At 29.2% G+C, this 19,634-nt stretch overlaps 1 protein-coding gene across 5 annotated transcripts in view; it reads left to right on the plus strand.

Annotated features, from left to right (window-relative positions):
• Window positions 1–525: 525 nt before the first annotated feature.
• Window positions 526–19,634, plus strand: part of LOC129959031 (adenosine 5'-monophosphoramidase HINT3-like) — a 35,853-nt gene continuing 16,744 nt past the window's right edge. The window contains exons 1-6 of one of the 5 annotated variants that reach the window (XM_056071805.1): window positions 907–994; window positions 1,248–1,312; window positions 1,638–1,726; window positions 4,310–4,427; window positions 8,016–8,082; window positions 17,219–17,345. In XM_056071805.1, the coding sequence (XP_055927780.1) occupies window positions 1,652–1,726; window positions 4,310–4,427; window positions 8,016–8,082; window positions 17,219–17,345 (387 nt within the window). In that variant the 5' untranslated portion in view covers window positions 907–994; window positions 1,248–1,312; window positions 1,638–1,651. Of the gene's footprint in view, window positions 785–894; window positions 995–1,247; window positions 1,313–1,637; window positions 1,727–4,309; window positions 4,428–8,015; window positions 8,083–17,218; window positions 17,346–19,634 lie in introns of those variants that run through there. The other 4 variants (XM_056071807.1, XM_056071804.1, XM_056071803.1 and 1 more) reach the window with 4 other exon arrangements.

The raw sequence follows: 19,634 nt of genomic DNA on the forward strand, positions 1-19,634 counted from the left end.
TATTCCATACAGGTCATTTTTAATTGCTCATGACATGATTGACTTTGATTACATGTATTCTGTTTACTCCTGGCGCCATCTGTTGGTAGAATATAGGACTAAAGCAAACATTTTAAAGAAATGACATATATTTTTAACTCTCCTTTTCCAGAAAATTGTTCACTCTTATAAATAAATTAAATAAATAGTTTTGAGAAAAAAAGAATTTAAGATTTAAGCTGAAAGAGATAAATTAATTCAATCACACGTTACTTAAATTAGTAAATTAAGTATTAATTACAATTAATAAATTTTATATTTAATATTAAGTAATAATTTTTAATTAATAATATAGTTGAAATAACAGATATTTGGAACGCATATTTAAAAATAACAATAGCAATATTATTTGTTATTCAAAAAATCGTGGATTATGCATCTCTAAGTACATGAGCAAATTTCGAGGTGGGTTCACACGAGGCATTTTATTGCGCGCAATCGTTGTCTTTCTACTGTTGTCCCTCTATTGTCCCCGTGTGAACAGTTGAGACAACGTTGATGGGACAATGGCTAATAGTTGTCCCGACGGGACAACCATTTGCCATTGTCCCGTTGCAGTCACGTGATTTTCCTGAAGTAGGCGTGACCTTATATTGCGCGCAATAATAAGCCTGAACCCACGTCTGAACCCACCTTTAGTATTGGAAAATGGAAAATTGGATTAGGCTTCCCCAATACAACTAGATCCGTGCTATTTCATCATTCAACAAGTAAGGTTGCTTGGCTGCTCTGAATTTCCAGCAAAGTATCTATTTATTTTAAACTAATTATTTGTGTGTATCTCTCTCAAAGTATCTATTTATTTTAAACTAATTAAAGTGCCATTGGTAAAGCCTGTTTAATCTTATGGCATAAGCCAGTTAAAACATTTATCAACTTCAATTTCAACTATTTTCTGTTGATGGGACTGACAATGTTAAATTAGGCTGCTTTGAGTACGATAACAAGATTTTGAGTAATAATTAATGAAATTATTTTAACTGTTTCATTAATTGCCATAAAAAAATTCACTTAAACTTTGTTTATACATTATAGCATTGTGAAAAAATTTAGAATACAATATATTGAGTTAAATTGAAAATACTATTTATTGCTCTTTAAAATTATTTATAACTGAAATTTGAATAAAAATATATTGATTAATTTAGATTATTAAAATGTACAAACTTTTAAGGAGTTTCATTTTTATTAACACGTTTTTGTTTCAGCCCATGTATTTTTATTGGAAGATTTTATCTGTTTGTTATAAAAACTGAATGATAGCAATATGAATGTGAGTGAACCTCCATTGTTTCCTGACAACCGAAAGTTTTAGAGTAGTTTTTCACTGTTAATGAGCTTTTCGTTTTGTAGGTTTAGGTATTTTTTTTTCTACCGAACTTTTTCTAGAATTTTCTGTAATATAATGTTTTGTAAATTATCTTTGTTTTCTTCCATTTTTGTTTCCTTGGTATGCAATATTTATCATTATTTGATGCATAAATTATATTGTAAGTTGAGGGGAACTGTGCATAATTTTTTTAACATGTATTTAGATAAAAAGGTAATGCAAAAATTAGTTAAAACTGTATACATTTAATGCTTTGTGATATTTTTAGGCTCGTTCGTACTAATGGCTGACATGGTGAAGGATGAGAAATGTATATTCTGCTCTATTCAAGAGTTCCCAACTGAAAAATTATATGAAGTGAGAAAATAATAAATTTGTTAAAATTAATCAGGAAGTAAATCTGGTATTAATACTATTTTTTTCATTTTCATTACAAAATTCTTCTTGCATCTTCCATTCTTGATACAAACATATTAATTTCAGATTCAGAAAAATTGCTTTACGCTTCGTGTTGCTATGTATAGATTTTTTTTAAATATAGTTTCACTGTTAATATGCAATTTAAATTATCATTAGTGCAATTATGCAATATTTGTGTAGAATCTCAATGTTTGTGTTTTCTATTTAGTTGCTGCAACCATAGTATGTATTGAATTATCTTACTTTTCCATAACTAGCAATGTTCTTTTGCTTGTTTCAGTATTGAATACTTGCTTTAAAATCCCGATTGCTTATTGGTAATCAATAATATTTAACTATATTTGTGTGCAAATATGTACGCGAGATATGTGTTTATCAGCAGTAAACTTTAAATTAAAAATGACTTGAATGCTTTTAATTTTCTTTGAGGTATGAAATTTTATATGAATGACTGAAAAAAAAATAAACATTATTTTTATAAAAAATCTTGTGCATTATTATTTTTTTTCTTGAATATTTTGTCAATATATACATCTTTTTTAGTTTAGGAAGTCCAGCCCTTATAATATGAAGTAATTCAAACTTATTAATTTAAAGGTATTATTCTGTTTGAAAAATAATATAAAATTTTTATGCATATGAATGCATTGCATAAATCATTATATGATATTGATATTGTTGTCATAATTTAATTGATTAGCTTCACATTGATGTATCCGTTTCAATTTCATTAATTTATATCAGATTGTTACATCTTTTTTATATTTTTCTTTTAAAAAAAAGAATTGTGTTAGTAAATGAAAATTAGAGAGAATATCATAATCTTTAACTCAACTTTCTAATTAAATTGCATCCTCTGGTCAAGCATTGTCTGATTCAACTAAGAATCCATAGAATACTAAAAGGATATAATTTACTATTTTATTTAAAGTGTTTCCAGATTAAGTATAATGTTTATTTTGAATTGTAGCAGAATGTTTTAATAATAATTTGCAGCATAATGTTTTAAGAATAATTTGCAGCATAATGTTTTAAGAATAATTTGCAGCATAATGTTTTAATATTAGCTTACCTGTTAGATAAGTGATCTCAATGCATACATGACATACACGCATAGTTGTTAAGATATCAAGGGTATCTGTAGAGGCGAGTTGGTAGGAATGGGCGGCTGCATTTATATCTAAATAAAAGATTAGAATCTATTTCTAGTTTTTCCATTAGATAGAGTAGCTATAGCCCCTGGTTTGATCATAATTGTTACACTTGCTATATAATATTTGAATTTAAAACAGAAAAACTGCTATGTATGCCTCAGGAGTAAATACAAATTTTTATTTTTTCAATAAATTTTTGAAGTCTTATTATTTGTAAAATTAAAATGTTATAAATGTATAATAAACTCAGATATACTGTTTACAAACTGACAGTCAATATAAGCTTAAATGTAGTATTCTTTATGTGATATGCATTTTAAAAATATATTCTGCTGTAGGAGGAAAGGGACATGCTTGATTACATTTTAATACATCCTTTAAATAGATAAATATGCTAAGTTTAAAATTTTTCTTAATGTTGGTTAATAAAATTAATTGTTGGTATGTTACAATGCAATAATAAGTTGGTGATTTTAAATCTATTAAAATATGTAAGTTAGTATACATTATTATGCTATAAAGTATTTTATATATTAAATAATATAAAGCAATAATGCACAATAAAAAAGCTGAGCTCTCATTAACCAAAAGAAAAAATAAAATAAAATTCCACTGTTTTTCAAAAATTTACTTAAGAGCACCAGTGTATCTAAACATGTTTTGTTATTCTTTATTTTTGTTAATAATTATATCATATAAAATATGAATACATACTATAGATCTTTCTGTATCATTTCGCATAAAAAAAATCATTTTCAGCCTAAAATTATGTTTACCACTTAATTTTAGTTTAGGAAAATTCTACTTTAAATATGGTAAAGTAATAAGCAATATTATAAATATACAATTTTTAATTATGCAATCAACAGCTAACTGATAATAGCTCTTGTGGTTTTAAAAAAAATAAAGTGAACATACTATTAGATTTTTATAAACTACACTCTTTAATTCAGTAACCAAGCAAATTAAATGTTTTTAGTAAAATCTGTCCCACTCCTCCAAACTCTTTCCTACTTCATTTATGCATTGATTTAAGAGTTGTTAACATGAATTATGATTTTATATAGTGAATAATATTATGGATTTCTTTTGCTTAATCCGGCCTAATTTTGTTATTTCTGTTGCTTATTTTTTTTGTCTTGCTTTTTTTTTTATACTACCAATATTAATAAAGAATGGTTAATTTTTTAAAAATCAAGAAATCAGTTATCCAGTGGCAATTTATTGATTTGTGTTTAAGGACTAAGGCTTTTTTTACCTTTTTATCTTTAAAATCATGTCAAAATATAATTTTATGTGATATAAAATTGCAAATATTTCTTTAAAGAATTTATTATTGTTTGAATAAATTTAATTTTCATTTCAGGATGAAGAATATTTAGCCTTTAAGGATATCAAACCTGCTACATCTTATCATTATTTAATCATCCCACGAAATCACATAAAAAATATCTCTAATTTAACATCAGCAGATATTTCTCTTGGTAAGTTTCATTTATAATATTTGCTGAATCTTTGGAGTTCTATATAGAAGAAAGAGCAGTATAAAGACATGTACATATAATACGTTATTACCAAAATGTACAAAAAACATTCTATTAGTTGCAAAATAATATACTGCCCTAAAAATCTATAAATGTATTAAATAATGCCAAACATTTTGCAATTAAAAATTTTAAAACTTGTTGAAATGGGTAAGGTACAATTAAAATCCGATATGAAAAATTGGTTTCCAAGTGCTTGGGGCACCAAATTTTAAAATATTATTAGCGTCCTAGGAATAATTTCAAATAATATTTAAATTTTTGAATTTCTAAATTCATGTTTTAATTTTATTAATTGATTTTATATACTTCTAAATTTATTATAGAATCTTTTCATCTCATGTCATGGATTTCACCAAAAGAAAACCATAATAGCATAAAGCTATGAAAATGAAGTTAAAATAGCAAGTTTAATAATGATTTTGTATGCTTTATTTTTTTCTTCATGGCAAGTATAGCCTGTAGGATAAAAATTAAACCAAATAACTGAAAATGAAGATATGTTTGAGGGAAAGAGACAATGAAATGAAAATATTTGATGTAATTATAATTTAAATTGTGAAAAATAATTTTCATAATTGTAGGAAGAATCAAGGGATTTGCCCCCTCCCCCCCCTACGTTAGGTAGCCTATGCATATTTATGAAATTTGTGCCTATGTTTTTTTTGGACGAATTTACTTTACTAGGGTAATAAACAATGAGTAGGAAGTGTGCATTTTTAGAGTTCATTGTTTCTTGCCTTTTTCTTTTAGCTATTCTTTTCCAGTGTTAATTTTAAATTTCCTTTTTAAAGATATTTATATATTTTGGTACGAAACTTCTGTAATGTATAAATATATTAATTAATAACATATAAGCATCTTCTCCACTGTCTTTCATCTTACTTTTATTCTGGGGAAATTAAAGCTGATTAGCTCTTGTACATTATCGGAGGGTTTTTGTACCTGAAAACAAATTTTCTATCCTTTGTATAATGCTGAACATTGCTCAGTGAGAGTCCTGACATTGTACAACATTTATTGCTTTTCCCTTTATTGTGTAAATCTGTGTACTTAGATTCCAACAATCCCCACCCCCCTACCTTACATGCTTCTCTGTCATAGTAGGACATAGTATTTCATGGCCTTGCTAGCAAAAAAAGAACATCCCCACCACCACCTCTGCAGATCAGCAATGAAAATCTTTGAACTTATCAGAAAACAATTAAATGAAAATCTATGAAAAAAATATTTCCACTATTCTTGTTTTGAAAACAAATATTCTAATAATGACCTCAATTTCTTTAAGGGTACTAAAATTCCAATGTTGGATGCAGAATTTTAGTTTTAATTCTTAAGATTTGAAGAAAAATTTATTTTAAAAAAATTCAAAATTTAGTAAATTATGCTATAAATTCAAGACAAATTTTTTAGCGAGACTGTTTTTTAATGATGAATTAATTTTTTTTTCTTGAAATCATTACGAATGATAGAAGTGGTAAATAATGAAATCAATTTACAAAAATTTATTTCCTTATTTTTAATTGATATTAATTCTAATACCTTTGCATCAGTAGTATTTTAATGTTGGTTAATATTTATTTTGATGTCTTCTAAACTCAATTTAATTTTTGTTATCATTCAGTATTAAAATTTCTTTTATTGCTTTTTGAAATGTATATTTAATTTTACTTTCTGCATCAGAAAAAATGGCAACCAAATAAATTTATGAAGCCAATATATTACAGTATATATTTTTTCCTTATATTTGGTGTTCTGTCTCTTTGTTTTCTTTTACATATTAAGATTGTCAAATTTTTAGAAGAATCGGCGGAAATATATTTTATGCTTTACTTTATTCCTGAACTAAGTAATATTTTTAAAGAAATGTCTTAAACAATCTCAAATTGTTGGTCTTTAATTTAATATTTTTAAAAAATATTGCTAAATATTACTATATATATAATATTTAATTAATATTTTTTATACACGCCTTCCGTTAAAAAAAAAAAGGTGATATTGTTTATTTTAGCTCAAAATTCAGAAGGGATATAATATATTCGCTTAGTAGTTCTTTGTTTTTAGTAAAATAATAAACAGATAAATATTATATAAAAATAAATATCATCAGAGAATTGTAAAATAATAATTCTGTTTATAATACATTTTTATCATAATGGTGATTGTGAAGCTTATTTCTCATTTTTTTAATTGAAGTTTGCCTCTAAAAAAATGAAAGGAAAGCACAAAATATGTACTTAGAGCATTTCCCCCCCCTTCTATTTAATATGAATTTTGAACACTTGTTATGCCCATCCTATCAAAATCAATACTAAGATTAAAAGATATCACTCACTTTACTTTTCTAATATTACATATAAACGAAACCAACAGAAATCTGTTTGGAGTAAAATAAGATGTCAACAAAGGTATAACAATATTTTATATCTATTTGATATATAAAAATGAATGAATGAATGAAAAATGACTTGATATATATGCTTTTTCAATAGTAAAAGTATATTTAAAAAAAAATGAAAATAAACTGTAAAGATTCTGTAAATAAGAAAGTAAGAATGGGCTTCAAATTAAAAAAAGAATGTTAGAAGATACACATAGGTATACAATTAAGAAGGGGAAATTTATTTTGCATAGTGTTTTTATGATGAATAATTTTCTTCGGTGGGGTTTCAAAATAATTTTTCATCTATGATCTGTTAAAATCTGCCTCTACTGTGATGGGTGGTGTTTTGGGGTTTGCAATTATTTTAATGTCATCTTCAAAAGGAATTTTTGTTTATTTGAGAGACAGTTGTTAATTATTTCCCATCAGTTTGGTCATGAAATGATATCATCCACTAGGAATTTTACATTTTCGATAGAAAAAGTTTTGACTGGTTTTTTAAATGAGAATTTATTGATGTTTGTTTAATCTGGATGAAATTTCTTCAGACTTTTCTAATAAGTACTATTCTCTTAAATGAATTAAAACATTCAACTGTTTATTTGATTCTGTAACCGAAATCTTTTGCTTTTCAAATGTGAATCACAGTCATTCAAAAATTTACAGATGCTGCAGGAATGTCTTTTTTCATTCCTTCTATTGAATCATCAAAGCATAATTTTGATATATAGTTATTATCTTTTAATTTTTAACTCTTCTCAAATTAATTGAACTTACAAGAAGTAATTTGGAACTAGTAAGTTTGAGGGGGAAACAAAAGATTCCTATCCATAAAAATTAGCTTAATAAATTTTGGAAAAAATAATTTTTAAAATCTATACCTTTATCACATAGATACAGCCAATATTTTTATAGTGTTCAGGAAAAGATTCATTTTCATCTTTGATTAACAGAAATATGGTTTTGTTTCATTAATTTTTATTTAATAGTTCAGGATTTTAATTAACTTAGATATTTGTATTTCAGTATTAGTTTTAATTTTTTTGAAAGTTTGAAGATTTTCTAAAATTATTATTTAAGTTTAATGTCAAATTCTGTTTTTTTTTTTAAATTTATTTCTTTTCTTTTCTTTTTTTTTATTTCAGTGAAAAGATTAGTAGAGATTGGTGAAAGAGTTTTAAAGAATAATTCTGCAAGTGTATCTGATGCAAGGTAATTTGTTTTCTAAATAATTCATTTGAAAATAGATAAGAAAATCTAAAATATCTTGTATTAGTTGCAATGATATAAAGAGGAATGTCTGGAATTTATTATTGATGAAATTATGGTAGATGCATTTCAATGCATCTGCTTTTTTTTAATAAACAGATAAATGTAATTAATAACGTACTAGTTGCCAATAGAAAAAAAACAACAACAACAACATAGTATATGATTGATAGCCAGTAAAATAATCCTGTATATAATTCTATTGTAAAAATAATTTGTAAATTGAACAAAGTTTAATTTAATTGCCAATATTTGATTTTATGTGTGTTGGCCAAAATTAGCAGCTTGAACTAATAAATTAATCTCTATTCCAGTTTATGACGAATTTTAAAAACATTTAATCTATTGAGATTGAAATCACAAGTTGTTTGCAGTTAAGGCAAGATATGATTGATAATGGCAAGAATTGCCAAGTTTCGATAATTAAAGCATATTTGTATTCGATTTTTAGTTTATAGTTTCGATTTTTACTGAAGTGTCTGAAGGTATTATGGCTATTTTTATTTCAAAATGAAATAGTTTGGATTCAGGCAATGTTAAAAAATGTTGAATCTGGTTTGTCAAGAACTCAAAGAGAATGCAACAACTGAGTATGCAATATCTGGTCTAGACACTACTTTGGGATACATCAATCTGACTATAGCTTTCTGTAAGAACTATCCTCTTGTAATTTTTCTGAATGATCAAAACAAATCAAAGATCTATTTAAAAGTACAGACACAGGATTAACAATTAGTGTCTTAAAGAATTTTGGAATAATTCTGCAATAATTCTCTTGGCGGATAAAAATTTGAATCATCAAAAACTGTATTTACAGTTCTAAAAAATAATTTGCTAGTTCTATTCTGATACTGAAGATTTCTTCCGAATTCTTAAGAATTTATGTAGTTTTCCTTCATGTTTTGCTTCTATAATAGTATCATCTACATTCAAGATTGGATAGGTAGAATTATGTATCTTTGTTGACAAGCAAACAAGGATCACTGTTCAAGATCACACTTTTATAGGAAGCATTTAATCTTTAGACCAGCACCTGTGGGTGTATTTCAAGCCAGAGGTGCTTTTCTTTAGTTTGCAAATTCGGTCTGCGAGTCTTCATATTCTTGTTGCTGATTCATGTGGATTTCTTCATTGAAGTTTCTCTTCAAGAATGCACATTTTAACTTCAAATTGTGTCAATTTCAGACTTTCACTGGTAACAACACTAAGTACAGTTCTTATTGTATCTTAATGGAAAACAAAGCTGAATGTTTCATTGTAATAAGTGTAATGTTTTCCGGAAAAACTTCTAACCGTTATCCTAGCCTTTGTAATACTGAATTGTCCCTACAGCATTTTTCTTAATTTTAAAAACTCACTTAATTTCAAAAGGTTTTATCCGTTTGTTAGATTCACTAACTCCCAGGTTTCACTTTCATTCAATGATTTTAATTCTTGCTTCATAGCAAATCTTCATAGCAAGATGTTGAATGTTCTGAATGCCAGGCAGTATCTCGAAGTTATCGTATCGTTGCTGTTCTACAATTGGCTCATTACATACAAAAGATTAAATTGAAATTTGCATAACCACTATTTTCAGTGAGCTAGTTATTTGACAAAGGCGCCTAGTAATAAAATAAACCAGTCTTTATTTTCATCTGCTGATGAACTGTTATCTTTGAAAATCACTCTTCTGCACTTATGTTTTTGATTAATAAGAAATTTGAATTTTAAAAATGTTGTCGCTTATTCACATTGGGTTACATTCAGGCAAATTATTTTTGTATTCATGTAATCTGACATAATGCATTAGTGATTTGATATGTTACTAACTTAGAAACATTGTCGATTTCTTAATTGATATTTTTAAAATAAGAATTCCAAAAGAATGTGAGAAATAAGAAATATTCATTACTGTGTCTAAGGAAGTTAGTAACTGCATAATTATTGGTATATGTGGAGATGTTTCTTTTCTAAACATGCAGCGACTGATAAAATTTCCGAAAAAATTAAATGTAATTGTTTCAGAATAAATTGCTTCCTTCAAAAATAAACTTGTTCACCTGTATATGTCTTAATATATTTTTAAAAACTAATTTTATGGGCCGAAAGCTGATATTAGTTTATGCCCATCATTTCTTTTTTGTAAGGTATACAGCGTTATTTATGTTAATGCATTATACTTGATGTTAAATATGTCTTCTGTTGTTAAACTTTGTAAATCTATTGTTAAATTTTGTTATCTGTTGTTAAACCTTGTAAGTTATTTTAATTTATTTGAAATAAAATGCATATCAATACTCTTGTACATTTACAATAACTTAATTAAAAATTAGAAATCAGAAGAAACAAATAAGAAATAAAATAAAAATTTTATTCTTTTCCGAAAGCTTTTTTTTATTTGACTCAAGTAAACTTTTTATATAACCTGTTTGCAGATTTCAGCAATTATTTTCCATGGTACAAGCATTCCATCCATCCATCTATCTTGGTATCGGTCCCTCTTTGTTGTCTTATGTATGCAAAACCAAGGGTTATGTAGATCGAAAGCTTCCGGAAGCTATTTTATTAACCTGTAGCAAGAACGCAAGATAATTCTCTCTTTTTCAACTAAGAGTTTCACAAATTACATTTTTCTCCAACATCCATGTTTTCTCTAGTATGACACTCTTTTCCAGTGATATTGTTTGGTTCTGCTATCTCATAGGCACAAAAAAGTTTATTAATTTATAGAGCCAGCCCTTTTGCTAACCAAGTAGAATGATAATTTTGAAGCACATGCAAATTATCTATGAGAGCTTAATCTTCATAACCAAAACTATAGTATGATACCCTTTTTTTACAATGATCAAATGACTTCCTGTTTAAGAATAGATGCTAATATTCTCTTATTTTGTTTCGTATCATGTAATTTATCTATTTGAGGAACAACTGGTTTTTCAATTTTAAATATTTCATAATATTTCTCACCAAATCACAAAAAAAAAAAAAAAAAAAAAAAAAAAAAAAATAGAGTTAATAGAGGAAAAACTGCTTTCTCATTGGAAACCAGTGCATCAAATAGTATTAAAATTAGTTAAAAATTACAGATTAGTTTTTGGTGATTCGAAGTGAGCAGTGGACTGTACTTTTGCTTAAACTTCTTTATTTACACTATATACACTCCTTTTGCGGTGAGTAGATCATATAATACATGGCTGATTGCGGTATTGCATTGCGGTTGGCTTTGTTAAGCCTTACAAACTGAAGTTGTTTACAGCTTCTGCGGGGGCTGGGGAGCCGATGCGGGTCAACGTTCTAAAGAACCCCTGAAAGACTCGACCGGAAGGGCGGGTAAAGGGGTTGCCGTAATTTTAACATTGCCAAATTTGGCGTTAAGTGACATTCGCGTGAACATACCGCCCGACCGTGCAATGTCTCTCAAAAGTACAAAGACGTTGCACACAATACATATAGAAATACAATAAATCTTAAATTGAAAGTTAAATTAACAAATGCAAAATTCAGTATGAAAGAATATATACATAAAGTTCAAATACACATTAAAATACAATGAAGACACTAAATACTACAGAATAACTAAATTCAAAATACTAGATATATAAGTATGCAAAATACAATACAATAAACACAAAATAAATGAACATTTAGGTTTCAATTGGCAATATGGCTAATTTCGTAATTGGGCGTTTATAAGTCCCTTTGGCTGTTTTAACAAGGCACACTCGAATAATATTATCTTTACCATAAAAAACCTTAACAACACGTCCTAACAACCAAGAATTAAGAGGGACATTGTCGTCTTTGACTACTACCATGGTACCGACACTAATGTTGTCCTTTTGAAAGTACCATTTTGACTTTTGCTGTAAATGATTAAGATAATCTCTAATCCATCTAAACCAAATATATTGGGTTATTTTAGTTACCCTTTGCCAACGTTTCAAGGCATTATCAGAAAAATCTGTTAAATTTGGTTCAACAATTGCGGAAATAGGTCTACCAACTAAAAAATGTGCGGGGGTTAAAGCTTGCAAGTCATTTGGATCTGAGGAAAGCGGTGTTAAAGGTCGAGAATTTAAAATTCCTTCTATTTGATTTGCTACCGTTAGGAATTCTTCATAAGTCAATTTTAGTTTGCCTACTGCTCTTAAGAAATGAAATTTAAAGGACTTAACTCCTCCCTCCCAAATTCCACCGAAGTGAGCCGATAAGGGGGGAATGAAATTCCAATTAATTTTTTCTGAGCTTAAATAATCTGCCAACACATTATCTGGATTACTAACTATCTTGTATAGTCTTTTCAACTCATTATGGGCACCTACAAAATTACGACCATTGTCTGTAAAAATAGTAGAAATTCTGCCTCTTCGTGACATAAATCTTTTTAGGCCAGCTATGAAAGAATCTGATGTTAAGTCTGAAACAATTTCAAAATGTACTGCTCTCGTTACAAAACATACAAAAATTGAGACATAAATGTTTTGAAGAGGTCCTTTTCTTTGAAACTTATTTTTAATAAAAAACGGACCACAGAAATCTACTCCAGTAATATTGAATGGTAACGAAGGATTACAACGTTCTGCGGGTAAATCACCCATTTTCTGAATAGACAGGTGAGGATTATATCGGGAACAAGTAATACAGTTATGAACAATACTATATCGAGCTATATCTCTGCCCCCAAGGGGCCAATACATCTGTCTAGTTAAATGAAGTAAAGTTTGGGCTCCAATATGACCATTTTTAAGATGAATACTTTGCATAATTAATTTAGTAAGGATATGAGTTTTAGGTAAGATAATAGGAAATTTTACCTGAAATGGTATGTCGGCATTTCTAAGTCTGCCTCCTACTCTAATTACATTAGAACCTTCTTCTAAAAAAGGGGATAAACTTTTTAATTTGCTAGAAGGGTTTACCACTTGCTAAGTTTTTGAAGTCATCAGCAAGAACATTTTGTTGTACAAGGGAAATTAATTTAAATTCTGCTTCCTCGATTTCCTTTGAGGAGAGTGAACCCTTCATCTTCTTGTTTCTGCAGTTTCCTAGAAATCTGAGGAGAAAACTGAAAACACGTATTAATTTGTTATACTTATTACTAATTTTGAAAAAGTTAGTAAGGAAATCTGAATTTAAAGTCACTAAGGTGAGAGGGGTATTGTCCTTGAGTTCCAATAAAAATTGAGAATCTTGAGATGCATCAATCATTTGTTGGTCAGCACAGTTCACAGAAACAGGTAGTTCTTGAAGGAAAGTTGGTCCATTCCACCATAAATAGTTGTCAATCAGTTGTTCTGGAACTAGTCCTCTTGATATCACATCTGCGGGGTTTAAAGTGGAGGAAACATGCTGCCATTTGTTGTTCTGCGTCAGTTGTTGTATTTTTCCCACTCTATTTGCAACAAATGTCTTGAGACGATGTGGTGGTGTTTGAATCCAGGCTAGGGAAATAGTAGAATCTGTGTACATCACTGTGCTATCAATTTGTAGATGTAAAGCTTTTTCAACCTTGGCCTGTAGTTGAGCGGCGAGAAGACATCCACAAAGTTCCAATCTGGGAATGGAGACAGTCTTTAATGGGGAGACTCGAGATTTGCTGCGTACAAGTCTAGATGTGACTATATCATTGGCACTGATGCACTGTCGATAAATAACTGCTCCATATGCGGCTTCACTGGCGTCTGAGAAACAATGAAGAATCAATTTTACAGGATTTTCATTTAAAATCCATCTCGGAATTTTTACTAGCTCAAGAGCCCTAAGGGATTGAACTAAATGACTCCACTCTTTACCAATGGCTGGAGGAATGGGGTCGTCAATGGTGCGTATGGCAAGATGAGGTGCACATGAAGTGCCATATGTCACAGTTTTTAATCTAAATGTTACTTCTTGATGAGAGTTTTCATCAAACCATAAAATTCGTAAATAGTCTCTTTGATGTGGCACAACTAAAATCTGACGAAACATCTTTTGAATGTCAAATGTAAAGGCAAACTTGTGTGTCCTGAACCTTAATATTAATTCAAAAATGTCCTCAACAACATCACCTTTACACAATAAATCATTTAATGAAACTCCATTAGAGCTAGGGGAGCTAGCATTGAAGACTACTCTTAGATGGGTGCTTGTAGATCCTTCCCGGTAGACTCCATGATGAGGTAAAAAATAATTAGTTTCTGGTAATTCATCTTCCATTACTCTTTCCATGTGACCAAGAGCTGCATATTCCTCAATGAATTCAGAATAGAGCTTTTTCATTTGCGGGTTTTTGTTTAGCCTTTTAATTAAACTGTCTAGACGATTTCGCGCTATTTGTTTTGATTCACCTAACACAGGGGGATTCTCCTTTATTGGCATTTCCACAATATATCTACCTTCCTCATTGCGTTTGTATGTTTGCTTGAAATGTTTCTCACAATAAATTGAATCTTCACTTAAAGAAAATTGATTTTCATGTAATGTTTCGACTTGCCAAAATCGTTCCATTATTTTTTCTAAATTATCATTCTGTGTAACAAGACCACAGAATTTATGATTAAATTCTGACTCTCCTTCCTTTGCAGAGCTAGCAATAAATCCGAAACGCGAATTCAACAAAATCAGATTATCTGAAATATATTTCCCTGGCATTAATATATCAAAAAAGAAAGAAGCTGAAAGTAATATATCAATTGCCCTTTGACCTTGCATAGGATCGGCCAAATTGAATCCATCCGGTAAACTTTGTTTTTCTAATTTTTTATTTATTGAAGGAATGCATTCAGTAATTTTTGGAATGACGAGCAACTGAGCTATTGTGATGTATGATTCATCGCTATTTGAAATCTCTGCAAACACTTTTGAATGTAACTGACTTGTTTTTCCATTGATACCGGAAATCGTTATATTATTTTTATATTTTTTAAGTGCTAATTTATTTGCGACTTCTGTAGTGATAAATGAATTCTGAGACCCAGTGTCACAAATGCCTCGCAAAGGTATTTTATGACCAGCAGCGTTTTTAATATAAACAATAATAGTTGGCAAAATAGATGAATTTGCATTTTTTGTTTTTCGTTGATCTTGCGAACAGAGAGAAGTAGATATTTCTGTTTGAACTAAAGCTTTTGAGTTAGAGTCTGAAGTATTTTGATGATCACTAGATTTATTGGTTGAGGTTTGTTGCTGTTGTTTTTTATTTCTTATAGAAGAATCAATGTGAAGAAGGCTATTATGAAAGCCAGAACAGATCTTACAACGATTATTGCTGCGGCAATGATTCGTTTTATGAGAATCCGATAAACAATTAGTACAATGCGTATTTTTGATCATATTCAATCTAGACACAGGATTTAATTTTAAAAATGCTTCACATTTAAATAAAGGGTGTAAAGGCTTATTACATGTGATACACGCTTTCTTTGAATCATTTCCTACAAAAAATGAATGTGATTTTTTATATGATTCTTGTTGCGGTTTTGATTTTGCGGTAATACTTCCTTGAATGTTTTCAAGGACAAGACACCTTTTCTCTAAAAATTCAATGAATTCGCACCATGTAGGTAAATTAGATGATACCAAAGAAAGTTCAAATTGTCTTCTTGATTCTCTATCTAGTTTTTTCATCAAAATATTAATCAATAATGATTCGGAAAAAGAGTTTAGTTCCAAACCCATAATTTTAAGAGCTCGAACATGTTTAATACAATTGTCCACAAAAGCTCGTAAACCTTTTGCTGAATCGGATGTATGGATTTCTAAAGCTAAAATGTCATTGAAATGGCTTAGAACGCATAAGCGTTTATTATCAAAACGTTCTTTCAGAGCATTTTTCAAACTGGCATAGGTCTCTTCTATTGTCACTATTTCTGCAGCTGCACCACTAAGAGTTGATTTTAAATAATATAATTTTTGATTTTCAGTTAATTTATCATTATTGTCAATGATATTTTCAAATTGAATTTTAAAATTCTGCCAGTCTTGGTAATGACCAGAAAACTTAGGCAGTGGAATTTCAGGCAGTCTGAAACTAATGCTTTCTGTTTTGCTTGATGCTTCATTAGAATGAGAATTACAGTTCGAAGCAGATAAAAGTTCATTATTAGAGGCTAATATTTTCTTAAGGCTTACCTCTAGTCTTTCGCACTCTTCTTCTAATTCTTCTACCGAATCTTCCAATTCTTGTAATTCGGAATCCTCGGCTGTGACGAAGTACTCTTCTTTAATCTGTTCTAGGTTTTGTTTAATCCTGAGAAGATTATCCAGTTTAGTTTGATACATTACAGAGTCCTTTGAATCATTCGTTTCGATAAAAGAGTTCAGCTTTGTTAAAGAGGATTTTATACTACCTCTTTTTCTGTTAAGAGATATGATTTTTGCTCGTTGATCATCAGCCATGATTACTTTTACTAGTAATTCCTCCGGTTGCACGGACCATAAATATGGTGATTCGAAGTGAGCAGTGGACTGTACTTTTGCTTTACACTATACACTATATACACTCCTTTTGCGGTGAGTAGATCATATAATACATGACTGATTGCGGTATTGCATTGCGGTTGGCTTTGTTAAGCCTTACAAACTGAAGTTGTTTACAGCTTCTGCGGGGGCTGGGGAGCCGATGCGGGTCAACGTTCTAAAGAACCCCTGAAAGACTCGACCGGAAGGGCGGGTAAAGGGGTTGCCGTAATTTTAACATTGCCAAATTTGGCGTTAAGTGACATTCGCGTGAACAGTTTTTTTTTATTGTTCTATGTTATTAGTTATTATAGTCAGTTTAAATCGTATTATCCTTTCCCTTTTGCAACTTCATTTCCTTTATTCTTATACTTCTTATAATATTGCATTGTATATATGACTTTGTATTAATATTATGTTTAATTTTTTTTTATGAAACGGATTTAAACAACTTAAGCTGCATATAGTATTGTATTATCAATCAATTTAATTTTTTTTGTAACTTATGCAATATTTAACTAAGTGGTGGTGTGTACATATCTATCTATATTAGGAGCATCACAACTCAAATTTGATCACTATTAATTTTACATTGCGTTTTAGTAAGCTCAAATTTTCTTACTAGTATTTGATTTCATGTTACAATGTCTTTTCTGAATAGGTTTGGTTTCCATGTACCGCCATTTAACAGCATTCAACACTTACATTTACATGTTATATCTCCTGTAAATGAAATGGGTTTCATTAGTAAACTGATATTCAGGCCTGACTCTTACTGGTTTATAACTGTGAGTATATTTTTAGGAAGTTTTTAATTTTTTCAAATAAGTGGAAGATTATATTTCATTTGAAGAATCTAATTAATCTTATTCAGATATCTTTGAAATGTTTTTATAAACTATTTTACTTTCACTAATTAAAAATCTGTATTATTTCCCCTTATAATAATAAAAAAATATTTGAATGTGATACTTTTCATAACATATTATATATTTAAAAATTTCTGCATTCAATGATTTAATCTTTGATAAAATAATACACATTTTCTGAGACTAAAGTAAGGAAATCATAAAATAATGCCATAAAATTAACGGAATTTATGCAAAAATATCTAATTGTTTTTTAATTACACTAATTTTTAACCTGAATTCTTAGTTTTTGCTATGTTGTTGCATTTTAATATTTGTTGTATTTTAATTTAAATGTATTGAACTTGTCCATCTGTTAGTCTTTTCTGTAGTTCATGGACAGCAGATGTTGCGCAAAGTTTGGTATAATATTATATTTCATAAATCTTTTGTTCAAGTTTTATGATTAAACTTATGTCCTTATTTGTTTAGATAAATTTGGAAATGAAGATACGGATTAATATTAATTTATCCTAATAAATTTTCTCTCCATTTTCAATCAGAAAATTATATAAAAATATTTCTATAAGCTTTATAGAAATTAAAAAAATGTAACTAAGGAAAGAATTGGAAAAAAAGAAAAAAGAAAGCATTCACCCAATCTTTAAGGATTCGAACACTTTATTCTTATGTCTCTTTAGATCCTACTCATGTGTACTCAGCAGTGCTTTAAGAAAAATCTAAATAAAAAAAAATGTGATTTACAAAATACGATTATCAAATAATCGTATAATAGTATCATTAATAATCGTATAATAGTGTTACAAAAGATTCTAAGAATTGCCACCATTTGTTATATTAGAAGCCTTGCTGTGGTTAATAATGAAATATTGAATACTTTCAAACATTACAGTCTTTTCATAGATGTTCAGAACTTCTCAGTTAGAGATCTTCTGCAGAGGCTATGCGTTCACGTTGCCCAATCCTTTTTAGGACAGATATTATCTTTTAGCATGCAAGTAGTATATAAATGTATAACTCTGCATCACTTTGCAAAGTGATACAGACTTATACATTATTTTTGACGAGAGAGCTCTTATTAATCGCAAGACCAGTGTATACATAGTGGGGGGAATTCAAAGCGAAGCGACAGCCGCTATCGATAGTTGATGACAGTAAAAGTTACATTTCAATCGAATGTTGTTCGCATTGACTTCCAAGGAGAAAACAAAATATCAACGATATGTAAAGCGGGGTTAAAGCGTTAACAGCGATGCGTTATTTGGGATCTGGCTTTCCATGTGGGAACCCGGGAGGCCGCAGCCAGATATCCCCACTCGCTTTTTTTCACGAGGTATCACCCAAACAATCATAGATTGCTTAAGTCCTATTCCCCGTTCTCACATTTGCCGAATAATATAGATATTAAAAGTTTAAAATTTTGAACTGCGTTCAGCTGATGTGAAACCAACTGAAGCAGCACCTCACCCATTCCTAATGAAAATCTAAAAATTAAATTTTGAACTGTTTTAGCTGCTGAGAGGACAACTGAAACAGTGTTAGATGTTAGTAATTAGTAAGTATTCGCGACGTGAGGACTTGGAAGCTCAGTTAAATTAACGTGTAGCAGCTTCCATTATTCTACACGACAGTGTTTTAGGAAGTTTAACGCAACAATTCCCAAAATGTAGAAATGAAACGTGGCTTCCTCAGGTTTGCTGCTACCTGGGGAAAAAATGGCGGAATACGATAGAAAGCAGCTTATAAATGGAAAACACCACCTAAGCAAATATACTTCGAAAGCATGACGATGATGAAAATGATAGCAATTTCAATTTTCTCACTAATAATTCGCATAATTGGATGTTTTGCGTTTTGAATTCTTCTCTATTCGATAATGTGGTAAAACAGCTCTTGTTCAATACAGCTCATGACAATGCAGTTTCAAAGTTCGCCTCATCTGTTGTTTTGGATTCAGTTCTCTGTTGATTCGATTCTTTTTTCATTCGTAAAATATTGCTAATGATGATGATGATGAGAAACATTAATAATTCTAATGATAAGCATTTTAATACTTGCAGTTTTTTTTCATTTTTTTATCAATTTTTTTTAATGAAAAAAGCATTTTGATTAAAGCAATCACAAAAAGCTAGAGCTTTTCTCAGTAAAAATTGCGATTTAAAAAGCAGCTGACCAAAGAAAATGGAAAACCAAAAAAAGAATATAATC

The sequence above is a fragment of the Argiope bruennichi genome, chromosome X1, assembly GCF_947563725.1.
Source record: "Argiope bruennichi chromosome X1, qqArgBrue1.1, whole genome shotgun sequence".
Taxonomy (NCBI): domain Eukaryota; kingdom Metazoa; phylum Arthropoda; class Arachnida; order Araneae; family Araneidae; genus Argiope; species Argiope bruennichi.